At 44.5% G+C, this 13,015-nt stretch overlaps 1 protein-coding gene across 4 annotated transcripts in view; it reads left to right on the top strand.

Annotated features, from left to right (window-relative positions):
• Positions 1–10,180, top strand: part of si:dkey-157g16.6 (uncharacterized protein LOC561837 homolog) — a 51,461-nt gene extending 41,281 nt beyond the window's left edge. For 3 of the 4 annotated variants that reach the window (XM_037105351.1, XM_037105352.1, XM_037105350.1), the window contains one exon: positions 5,508–10,180. In XM_037105351.1, the coding sequence (XP_036961246.1) occupies positions 5,508–7,552 (2,045 nt within the window). In that variant the 3' untranslated portion in view covers positions 7,553–10,180. Of the gene's footprint in view, positions 1–3,220; positions 3,543–4,797; positions 4,806–5,507 lie in introns of those variants that run through there. The other variant, XM_037105353.1, reaches the window with a different exon arrangement.
• The last annotated feature ends 2,835 nt before the right edge of the window (positions 10,181–13,015 follow it).

The raw sequence follows: 13,015 nt of genomic DNA, 5'->3' as shown, positions 1-13,015 counted from the left end.
ATTGGTGTTTTTATGACAGACCAGGTAGTACGCAGCCACAGCCGAGTGAGAATGACCTGCTTGATATTAGTGTCATAAATCACAGTGAACTTGAGAACAGAGGACTTAAAGAGGGCTTCAGGAGTGGACAACAAATCAAGATAACAAACTCTGATAAATAACAGATCCTGAGTGCAGATTCCTCTCCCTTTACACACGAAACGCAGTCGTGGATTGTGTATAACAGTTCATTGAGTATGTTTGTCTCGAGAACAGTGTTTACAGATTCCCAAAGACAGACTTAATTTCTTCTACATATTTATGTCCAGCAAGCCGGAGTTTCATGCAATAACTCATTGATCAGCTTGCGCTCACTGAATGCATAACAACTGATGCAGTCATCAGAGCATCACGTTTGTGATTTATCAGCAGAAATCTGGTGCCCGTCACATTCTACCCTACCCTCTTCACTTTCACTGACACTCACCTCCAGCATCCTCCGTGTGCCTTTAATTCTTAATGCATTCATGTCGAGCGTTTCTCCTTAAAGTGTCTGAGATGTCGATTAAATTGAATGCCCGACATACTGACGCAACAGCCGGAGCAGCACTCTCAAAACAACCTGCCCTCTCTTTAACGCTTTAAGTGTTGAAAGAATTTTGTTTTTGCAGTGAAGTGAATTCACACCCTTTCATTCTCTCTCTTTTTTTTTTTTTTACATATCTTTTACTCCTTGTAGAATGGACTGACACTTTCACTTGGCTGCACAAATTTCTCCACATAAAGTATAGATGACTTTCAGGATATCTTTTGAACGCAGCATTGCCCTTTTTCCTTGGGATAATATTATTGTAATGGTGAATTTGACCAGTTAAGTAACCATTTGGCATGTCTGTTTTTGAGACGTAAGGGATGACAAGACATAAAGATCTGAGTACAAGCACATTGCTATCTCTATTCTGTGCCTCTGTGTGGAGATGCACGGTGGAGCGGAGGTGTTCTCTCCGGTCCATGGGTGGGGGTAGAGCTCAGCTCTGAATAGAGCCCTGATTGGATTGATCCACGGCGCTCTTGTTTACAAGCGGCCTCTTCACAATCGGCACAGTTTAATAGCATGCTGTCCCAGAAGGGTTGTTGCATCCGTGTCCGTTTTGTTCCTCGGGGCAGGGAAAACAAAAGTGCCGGGAAGGGAGAAGGGGAAGACAACCTCAGGGGAGCTGTGAAACAGCACTGGAGCCCTCTACCTCCGGGCTTCCTGCCAAGATAACGTTTCACCTCACCCACTGATACTTCTTTTATAGGAAACCACAACACAGTCTGGAGTACTACCAGTCTTTATAGGCCCTGAGCTTCTTCGGTTTCACCTAGTCAACATGAGATTCAGTGCCTTTATAGATGGCAGCGATTGAGGCCACAAATGAACCTAACACACTTCCCCTGAGTCATAAGTGGTCTAATTTTGATTTCAGGGCCTCCTCAAAGCAAAGCTGGTTTGTGCTGAAGAGAGCCATGCCACTGTCTTCATCACGCACGCCTACAATAAGATGCAGCTCACACAGGTCCCTCAATAAATCCCAGGCTGACACAAAAGCTGTCAGTGGACTGCTGCTGAATAGATTAATAAGATTTCCATAATTAGACAGGCCCCTGACAATAGGATCCTTCAGGCTTTGTCTCAGGGCCAACTGGATTGTCCGAGCTGCGCACGTCTGCTGGACGGGCCGTCCGCCACAATGGCCGCACAGACAGTAAGGCGGTCAGCAGGGGAACATCTGTCTCTCCTGGGGCCGAGAACACACACACATGCAGTGGGAAGTTTCGTGTGCATGCACACAAGGTTCTTATCAGTCCTCGCAGCCACATAAGGCCATCAGAGAATCAGTCTCATCACATATTTATGTGTACTTAAATCAGTCATCACATCCGATTTCTGTTCAATTCAGAGGTGCAACTGATAAATGATGAAATATATTAAACCCCAGAGCAGCTTTGCTTATATTGACAGAGGCTTCCAAAATAATTTGAATGAGGACAGGATTCCTGTTTTCAAACAAATAAATGTGTTTCTGATCCGTAATCCTCTAATGTGAGGAAGAGCTGATGGGGGTGAGGCAGGAAATAGAAATGTGACGGCGATGGAGCTGAAAAATGTGTCATGGTTCAGGTCAACGTTGCAAAATGACCGCTTGGATCTTGTTTACGAAATTTATGAATTGTATGAGCAGTGTGTTGTCTTCTTTTCAACGCGTAAGCGATCAGAATCACAACATACTCAAGTTAATCTAATGATTGCACAGCTACACACAGTATGCCCACATTGTCCTGATTTCCTAGTTCTAATCTTAGCTTTCTTCCTGCCCCTCCAGTGAATTAATCTACGTGATGGCTCTGATTTAAGCAGAAGTGTAGATTAGAGCGTGCTCGGTTACTGCTCTAAAAACCGCAATCCCACAGAAGCTCTAATTACATGGAAACTGCTAAACTGCACCTCAACCCCGCTACGTCATCAGGGGTGATGGGTGGCTGCTGGTCACTCATCAAACCCACTGTGTACATGCACAAAAAAGACTTATAGATAGTAATTAAGAGGGAATTGGTTCTTCAGGTATGAGCAGCTGGTCATCACGTTGGTCAAGGGGCCAGTGTGAGTCCATTCTGTATCGGTGCAACTCTAATGATGGAGTGGACAGCAGTTAGCCCGCCTCACTGAGTCCTCTAATGTCCGCTCCAGTCCGCTCAGAGAGGACGAAGCGCCTGCTGTCCACTTTTTTCCCTCCCTCCATCCCTCCCTCTTCCATCCCTCCCTCCCTGCTGCAGGTTTTATGAGCTCCCCTGGGCTCTCATCCATCTCTGTCACACACAGGCCCCATTATTGGGGCTGTTCACAAACTGGTTGGGCTGCAGATGGGAAGGGCCTGCAGGACATCTATGGTTTCTGCAGCCTGGACAAAGACCTGCAAATCAGACCACAAAAATATCTGGTCATCTGGGTGTGGACAGGACAATGTCTTCAGCATGTTTGTGAAAATACAAGAGTGTGAGAATGTTTCTTTGCATCTCACTGCGGTGGGTGTGTGGGTTGGCGGGAGCTTAGGGGAGTACTTGAACTGGTTTGGCCATTGGGAACTTAAGGCAGTGGATTTGAATATGAAGGACATGATAATCCAATGGCCATCTGGTCTGCTGGTCTCATCTGACTGAATAAATAACGGGCGTAATCTGAAAACACACATGGGGAGGTTTGCAAAGCGGGTAAAGAAAGAGGCCAAAGTTTAGGAGTGAGCGGGAGTGCAGCAGCAGAATTGCAGGTTGTGGATATTGAAATTTGATTTAAATGGCAATAAGAAGCCTGGCTCCACACACACAGACAGCCATGAATAATGAATCATCAGCAGGCATCCACTGAAGGAAAAAGGCAGGGCCAGTATGACGGCTTTTGCCATATTCCTTTTTTACCTGCCTGTCTCTGGATGGAGTAGTCCTCACCTCAGGGTAAACTATGACAGTTCAATAATGCCAAGCTATGTGTGGAATGTCAAACTAATGCCTCAGCAAGAGTTAGTGCTCGCCTTTCATGAAATAGACAGGTCCATATCTGTCATATGGTGATGTATTGGGTAAACACACACAGGAAAATACACTCAAATGTGAAAATTCATACAGAAGCCTTGAAGAGTAAACAGAAGTGCATGCAACACTGGCAATAAACACTTGCATTTTACGTTTGGGTGAAGGAGCCTATGCATGAGCCACACGTTTGAGATGCTATGTCAGTGAAATATGCTACTGAACAATAAGTCCTTTGCATGTGGGAAGCATGGGACAAAATTTCCTTTTCGAATGCCCTCTCCCCCCGTTAGCTCTGTGATGTGCTCAGTCCGTAGCAGCCACGATCAATCAGGCCTCCGCCGGTGCTGAAGTCAGCCAGAGGAACAGACATTCCACTTTCCCAATGTTCCATGGGAGACTGTGCTGATGAATAGCACACTATGCTGCAATTCCAGACCCAACCCCCCTCGTTCTTTCTTTTTCTTTCTTTCTCACTCTCTCCACACCACTGTCCACACACACACACACACACACACACACACACACACACCCTCCCTCCCTCTGTCCAGCCGGCCACTGGGCCTTTGGAGCTCTGATGTACTGTGGGTGGGTGGTAGGTGGGGTGCAGGGCGGAGAGAGCAGGCATTCAGAGCAACATGCACAGGGAGATAACAATAGCTCCTCTGGGAGACCTGCAGATGTTAGCAGTACAGGGAGTAGTAGTGGGATCTTATCGCTCATCCAATATAAGCTGGGAAACTGCAAAACAAAACATCCAACCCACCAATCTGCTTTCACTCTCTTTCTTTCGGCTGATTTCTCTTTCTGCCTCCATCTCCCTGTCGCCTTCCTCTCCCCTCTCTGAGAAATTCAAGCCTCCTCTTGCTCACATGCATGATGGTAACACTAAAAAGGTTGCTTTCCAAACAGAAGAAAAATGCCTTTTCTTGTCACTGGGGTACAAACCATGCTTCACTGTGCACAGGATAGTGAGAAAAAAGGATTTCTTGGTTTTTTTTTGGTCCTGTGTAAACTTCTCAGTCACAACATATACAGCAGTATAGATGATTTGACTGTTGCTGTTTTATTTATTTTATCCATTTCACCTGCATTTTGCCAGGATGTCCCATTGAAATGAAAAATAATCACAGTGTTGAAGCATGGTGACGCATCCCAAAATCACACTTGAGGTACTTTATGACAAACAAAAAATGTATCTGAAAATTAAAATGACAAATCATTTGTTTGTATGCAGTCTCAGCTCTTGAGGAGACTGTGTCAAATACCAAAATCAGAATTAATATTGTTGCATTGAAAGAGCAATCTGAGCATGAGTAACAAGACCATTTTACATATTTGAAGTTGTTGTATTGATGCAAGGAGTTAGATTTTAGAGAATTACTTCACCTATCAGGCAAATGGAGGGAGGAAGAAATCAGTTCTCTATTCCACTATCAATTGCTGAAGATGCTCCTGTTTATGGACCCAGTTAGATCCATATGACTACAAAGCTGTACAGTTCTTTAAACTGGCAATAGACAAGTCTTCTGCTTCAAAGTATCATTATGAAATATATATTGATTGCAAAATGTAATAGATATAGAATAATAAAACCATTTGTGTTTACACTGGTTCCCTAACCTCGCTATCATTATACAATTTTGTCTGCCACTGGGCACGAGTCAACCAGGAAAAGGAAGGTGATCGGTTTCTGTTATTCATTAAATGATTGAATAATCATCTTGTCCTGTGTTGTTGTTGTTATTTGCAACTCTGCTGAAAACGGAAATTATACAGTTATCTTTGCAACAGCGGCGCAGACAATAATACAACTTGGAAACACTAGGAGAGAAAAGTTGTCTGTTGCCACTTAAACATACAATCACTTGTAAACCACTAATGTTCTTTTTTCCCCAAATGATTATGATGATAACAAAAAATGACCGGGAAACCTTGTTTCCCTGTGTTTCTGTTGCCAGGCCTGTTAAAGATGCACTGGAACCCAGAGCATGCCCAGCCTCTCAGCCAGTGGCCTGAGCAGCACCTGGATGTCTCCTCCACCACCTCCTCTCCGGCCCACAAGGCGGAGTTCTATGCTGGCCGCGGCCGCAGCTCCAGCAACTACGCCTGGGCCAATGACGACATCTCAGCTCTCACAGCCTCCAACCTGTTGAAGCGTTATGCTGAGAAGTACTCTGGTGTGCTTGACTCACCGTATGACCGACCACCTACTGTGGGCACCTACCCAGAGCCGGGTGCCTTCGGGGGTCTCAACGGCCCAAAGACTGAGCTAGAGCCCTGGCCATTGACGCACAGCACTGATGCCTCTTACTCCCTGGTGCCCCCTGGAGGCCATGACAGCCTCTCAGGTTCCAAGGCTGTAGCCACGTCTGCAGGCCCTCCAGGGGTCGGCAGCGTGTCCGTGGTGAACAGTAACCTCTCGGACTCTGGCTACAGTGGCAGCAGCTCCTGCAGTGGCTCCAGTGAGTACCCCTCCACCTACAATGGCACCTATCTTTCCTCAGGGTACTGTCCCCAACCCAGTGCAGCACTTCCCCCTGCCTCCCTCCACACTCTCCAATCCACCCCCACACTGGTGGCCAGCTACAGCCCCACCACACCTGTCTATAACTACCCCCCTAGCACATACCCTCCCCAGACTAGCCTTGCTCCCACATACAGCCACCCCTCTGCAACTTACCTGCCCTCAGGTCTACCAGCCCCTACTCCCGTTCCCTCCAGGCCCACAGTAGTAGGAGGCAGCTACAGTTACCAGAGCACCAACCTTGGGACACCTGAGTCTGGAGGAACATTAAAACGAAAAGCATTTGAGATGAACGTAGAAGACGATGAGAGTGGGGATGGGTCTCGTTACAGGAAATACAGTTATGACCACTTGAAGACTGGGGGAAATTCACCCTACAGTGTGAATGACAAAACAGAGTGCCGGGGGAACGGCTTCAGCAGTTCAGGCAGCACAGACCCTCAATCCTTCAAGCCCACTAAGCCCTCCTCCCAGCCCCTGGTGTCTCCTCAGTATGGGGCATCAGGGGAGTACAGCCCTCCAGCAGGCATGACAGGGGAGAATGGTGTGGCAGAGCAGGGCTTTATCCAACAGCAGCAGAACCGCTCCCAAGCCCACAAGCGCCCTTCATTATGTGCGCCGACTGTTGAGACTATGAAGAGTCCAGACCCCCGAATGTTGGACCTTGTCAATGGGGAGTTATTGGACTGCAGTCCGGCACTAGGCTGGGGCGAGCTAGTGGGGCTCACTCATGTCAAGACTGCCCTAGAAGAGGACCTTCTGTGGCCCGTGTTGAGGCCCAGTCCAGTCATGCGGCCACCAAGAACCGTCCTGCTGTTTGGCCCCCGGGGAGGGGGAAAGACCACGTTGTCTCGCTCTTTGGCTTCACAGCTGGGGGCTTCCTTCTACAGGCTGAGCGGAGCCATGCTGGCCTCTAAAGGGAAGGTGGAGGCAGAGCACATTCTTGGGTCTCTTTTGCAAGTGGCTGGGGCACGGCAGCCCTCAGTGGTGCTCCTCAGCCAGGTGGAGGCCATGGAGGAGGAGGGGCTGAGGCAGATATTGCTGACCACCCTGGAAAAAGCCCAGGTGGGGACCACAGGCCTGGTCATTCTTGTATGTGCCACTGGCAGGCCAGATCTGCTGCAAGATGCAGTCCATCGGAGCTTTGCCAAGCGGTATCACGTCGGCCTGCCAGATGTGAGTATGCGAAGGCAGGTGCTATTGCAGACGCTGTCCCCGCAAGGCTGCAGTCTGAGCGAGAGGGAGCTGAGCGCCGTGCTGCAGCGCACAGAGGGCTTCTCAGTGTTGGAGCTGTTGCAGCTCAGCCAGCAGGCACTCTCCTCAGCATCCTCCCCCACCGGGGCCATGCATGGCCTCTCCACATCCTCCAAACCCCCCGCCTTCACAGACTTTGAGAATGCCTTCTGCAAGGTGCGCCCACACACCACCACAAAAGAACCGGACACTTGTATAGAGTGGAGCAAGATGTATAACCACTGAGAAAGCAGCCAGTTACTGTACTCGGACTGCATTACAACCCTGTCTTCGCTTTGACATGACTTGGGAATGTTTTGTTGTTGTTTTGTAATTACAGATTATGCAGCCAAAAGAGCAAGAGAAGCTCAATGATACAGGAGAGCTGACAAAGTTGTTTTACTGGCAGAAGCATGCCCTGGTGTGCTGTTTTTGTCGTCATAAGAATATCCGCAATATTTTAGTTTTTCCCAAAGAGAAGAAAGATTAATAGGCCTTGTTGACTGGGGTAGTGTATTAGTCATTTGGCCAATGGGAAAATCAGATTAAAAACTATTTGGATACTATCAGAGATCCTGATTAGCTTTGGTCCAGGACAAAATCAATAATTTGTTGCTAGGTGACGAGGTCCAAGATTATGGATAATCAGGGTTTGGAAAAATCCCCCCTTTGACTGCTACTCTCAGGATCCTATTTATTGCCAGTCCACTTCCATGTTACCCTAATGTTGATTTAGCCATTGGATTGTCACTAATTATCCAGTAAGAAGGGCTCGGGATCAGCAACATCTCAGCTAACACAGTTTTTGACCAAAAAACACGTCAAACCAAATGCATAATCAGCAGCGTTGTCCTCAAAAATCACAATAAATGAATTCTCTCGACAGCTTCTCACCAAATCAAAACAGTTGGTCCTTTACTATTCCAAAAAAAGAAAATCAGAAGACTTCTATGACATGCTGCTGTCCTTCCCAGGAGTCCTGTCGATCAAGTTAAACCTTGCAGTCACACTCGACATGTTTGGTTGTAGAAGTTGTTGTTAACTCATCAACAGTATTATACTCACTGTTATAATGGTACAATTCAAGGATAACTAATGTTATATTTCTTGGGTTGTTGTCCTTTACTTCCACTTACATTTTTTCTCACATTCCTCATCGTCGTCCGCATTTTTCCTGAGAATCCCACCTCCAGAACAAAACCCACCTGCACACCCAGCGTCTCTGTTTTCTATTTCACTTACACCTTTTGTTTCGTAGTATGTAGTCTTGTTTGAAATGCTCAGGAAAAAAAATTTCTTTACCTCAGAAATATGAAATTAAAGAATGTATGTAATCTTAGGGTCTTAGTAGAGAGTGGCGCAGAGTGAGATAGAGGAGCGAGGAGAAACCTGACAGTCTTGTAACACCCACTACAGCTGGGCTTTTACCTCGGGAGAGAAACTTGAATATGCTACAAAGAGTAACATTGAATGTAATTCAGGTATTTCAAAGGATATTTGATGCCATAAATCCATGTATTATTATATATGAATATATAAATACGTTTTTCTTTTCTGTTCCTTTACCCTTTATTTTTATTGTAGTTTATGGTGGAGTGATGATTGTCAAGAAATGCTATGTAGAATTCAGAAAATATTCCTTCTTTTGTTGGACAAACTGCTCACAAACACTCATGTTTTTTAGCGTTTACATATCCTGCATTAGCATGTCTGCAAATTATCATTTTATCATCATTTTTATTATCATGTAAATATAACGCACACAATCACACATGTGCACTCACAGTGGACATCTGAGCACAAAATAACTTCCAAAAAGACAACAAACAGATGCAAAAAAACAGAAAAGAAAAAAAAAAATCAAGTTGTTAAATGTAGCTTTCAGCAAATCCCAAAGTCTAAAGATTCACTGTTAATGTGTACACATTGTGGATGAACCCAACACGTAGACAATCCAGACCAGCCTCTCCTTTTCCACCAGTCCCGCAGTTGTTTAGCTGGAAAAACCCCGTCACCGGACTGCAGGTACAGAGGTCGTTCGTATTAGTCTGTTGCCATGGTCCTAAGGAGGTACACACAGAATGATGTAATATTTCCTACCACTGCCTCCTCCCTCCCTCCTGCCGTCCCTTCATCATTATTTCTCCCTCTTTCTCTCTCCCCAGTGCAATCTCATTAGATTGGATTGCCCCCTGGCCACGAGCCCCAGTGACCATGTGGTGTTGTATCCTCTCCCCAGCCCCCCCTCCAACCCTCCCCCCCCCCCCGCCACCCACCCTCCACTGCCCTTCCCCTTACACCGATTCCTCCGGAGTGGAAGTGGTCTGATTGATGTCCAGCAACCCTATATCACAGTGCAGCCGTCCCTCTCCAGCTGGTGGCTTCAGTCATGCCATACAGCCAGATCAATCAGAGTGACCCCCGCTGTGCATACTGATCACTGTCTCCAGAACCCTTGAAACACATTTACAAATTACAGATAGGCTCCTGCCTCCAGCGGCGCGGTCGAGATAATGCTAGCGATTACTCACAGGTAATTACAGAAATGAGATAATACAGATGACTTAGAGGTACAATATTTTGATTTGTTGTTCCCATTACTCCAACAACAGTTTGTCCAACAAAACAAGCTTTTATCTTTTACATGTTTTGATCTGTTATCACGGTAACTTTGTTCTTGGTTATTGTACATTTTCTGTAACCATTTCTACCTCATTTTTGCGGCATATTGTACATGAAAGTATTTATTTCATGTCTTTTTTGATGTCTGTTTTGAAAATGATAATGTTCTTGAACTGTAATGGTCTACCTCAGAAAAGACTGTATTTTAAGAGAAGAGTATCACACAATATTAAACCGAATTTGTCAATATTGCACTGTGGTTAGTTCTTTCTTTTTTCCACTGATTTAAGCACTCCGAGGGACAGCAATTGACCAGAGTGCAGAAAATTACACGATGGTGGTGCTTTGGATCTGTAGCCTTTGCTGACCCCAATGTTAAGGTCAACAATGTCACTTAAACTGATTGCTAATTCGTTTAACGTAGAAATGCACGGGACTAAATCAGGAGGTTTTGGATTTTTTCCCCCCACATCAGCATGAATTGCCTGTATCGTCAGCAGGCTGATGAGAGAAAGAAACAGATACACAGCAGGTTTACCTGAGAGTGTGCAGAGAAGATGGAGATGGCCATCATTCCCAAACAAACAACAAAATGTTTTGCAAATCAATTATCAAGCAAATATCTTCTGTTCAGTTTAGCCTGATGCCTATGCGACTTTATTAATGGTTAATAAATACTGTGTAGTTCATCTATAAACATCATTCGGATGGCCATTATAAAGCTATAGCTGATGCTCATAAACCTTAAAACTCACTCAACCCTCTGAACTCCCAGATGTTTCCTGCCAAGTTTTTGCTCCGGACACATTTTACTCACTGTGGATTCATTTTTCACAGAAATATTTAAGTCCTGTGTCTCGATAAGACAAGGGCAATCATGACTAGAAGAAAAAAACTCAAAATTGTCTGATCCGTGAATTTAAATTCTGTAATAATCTATTTGTAAATGCTTTATAAGCCATTTCATATTTTATTAACAGTGACTTAACTAAGAACTAAAGTTGAATTAAGTATAAATTTGCCACTTTTTAAAACCACTACAATGAACTTTGGGCATTTGTTGATTTTGGAGGCCCCTGTGGACAAAATTGGTAGTGTAGCACAGCAATTTAATCAATATCAAAATGATAATAATAATAAAAGCACATAATAATGACGATAATATAAAGTGATAAAACTAAATAAAATAAAAATGTTTCAAAATAACAAAAGCAAGTAAGTAATAACATGTAATACAAGGAAATTAATAAAATTAAATGATAAATGTTTTCCAAAATTCTCCTGCTTCTTTTTAACATTGTACTCACTCTATCTTTGTCTGGGAAAATGTAAACACAGTTTCTTCCAGTCTGCACGGCAGCCGTTGAGATAAACCATAAATAAATGGTTGATCTTCTCACTCATTTGCTTACTTGGATCTTATACAGGCATCAGTATTAAATCGAGACTGTTTAATAACCAGTTAGAAACTCCTTGCAGTAGTTTTAAAGATGTTTGATATAAAGTGTTTTGTGCATCCGTCGGTCTGCGTGTGTGTGTGTTTCCATGTGTGTGTTGCAGCGTCCAGAGCAGCAACAGAAGCAGCACTAGCACACCCCTGAGGCTTCGGGCCCAGCACCAGAGCACAGAGGTCCTTCATATCTGTCACTGTCTGTAAACAACAGCTCGTCCCAGCGGCTTGCCCTGTGCTATTTCTGGACCTTTCCTGACATCTTTCAAACCCTCAAAACTAACTGAGAGAAGAAGTAAATCTGAGCAACTCTGTGCAAATAAGTGAAAGTTTTTAGTGAGAGCTTAAATCTGAATCTACAGCTCTGCAGTTATGTATGGTCGTGTCAAAACTGAGTTCGAAACATCTGTGACTGAATCCCAGCAGAACAGTGGTGCTAGTGGTGTTGATGACAGAGTAATTAATTGTATAATAATGATGCATAGCTCTGTTATAAGCACAACCTTGTGCAGCGGCTGCCCTTCATCCTCTGATGAAGGATAATCGTTTCTGCAGCTGTTTAGAAAATTATTTCCTATCTTTTCTTGTCACAACTCAATAACATAATGCAAATTTCAACCTTGCAGAGGTAGAGTAGACCATGTGGAAATGTGACATTGGTATATGAGGAGAGGCTTATGTATATTTGGCTCATTTCACTCTACTTCTTTATGTTTTTGTAAGTTGTGATTTACCCCCGCAGTCGGCTGCAACAAACACACTGACAGCAGCTTCCGTCTTCCAACCACATATATTCTCATACTCTGACTTCCTGTGAGTCACTTTCCATCCAGCAGGCGACCGAAAAAACCAGTTCGTCCTTCTCGTCCTGAGTGATTCCTGTCCTCCAGGAAGTCAATCATTTTCTTCTCCCTCCTGATTGGAGGTAATTAGGCGAGCAGCATTTGTAATTGGATAATAAAAGATGCTAATGAGCTGCTGTCCTATTTACTCATGCTTAGGCAGTGAATAGCAGGACACGGCCGCACTCTCCTCACTGCAGTACAGCTCTAATAAAAAGTTATATTAAGCTTCACTTTCACAATAATTAAAAGGCATACATGTTAATTATCAGAATAATTACCTCTATATAGTTGGGTTTATGAATAGTTACATGTATAAGAATAATGAGCCTTTTGTAGAATTTGAGGATGTGAGTAATTATAATCAAAACTAAAGTCTTTTTATTGCAAGGATGAAGGCATTCAAGACTTTTTTGTCCTGTTGTGCACTATGTAAGAGATTGAGGCCAATTCTTCAGCTTACACTCGACTGAAATATCACATTTTTACTGATAATAATGCTTCATTCAGAGATGCCTCGACAAAAACTTAAAAGTTATTTATGGTAACAACCTTCATAAAAAAAGGTCATTTTCTGAATCTCATTTCACTCGGACACTGTCGTCCTCTCCACCTTCCAGCGTCTGGGCCTTGATACTGACAAGGTTGACATCAGAGGGGAGCTCTGACACTGGGTGAGTTAGGACTGCCAGCTGTTAGCAATCAAGTCTATTTTGAAGTCAGGGACACATGGACCCCCAGGGCCAAAGCAGCAACTAACCCCACCCTTCGCAGCCCCCACCCAACCCAGCCTAC

This window comes from Acanthopagrus latus, chromosome 7, assembly GCF_904848185.1.
Source record: "Acanthopagrus latus isolate v.2019 chromosome 7, fAcaLat1.1, whole genome shotgun sequence".
In the NCBI taxonomy this organism is placed as follows: Eukaryota; Metazoa; Chordata; class Actinopteri; order Spariformes; family Sparidae; genus Acanthopagrus; species Acanthopagrus latus.
This window is presented reverse-complemented; position numbering and strand designations above follow the sequence as displayed.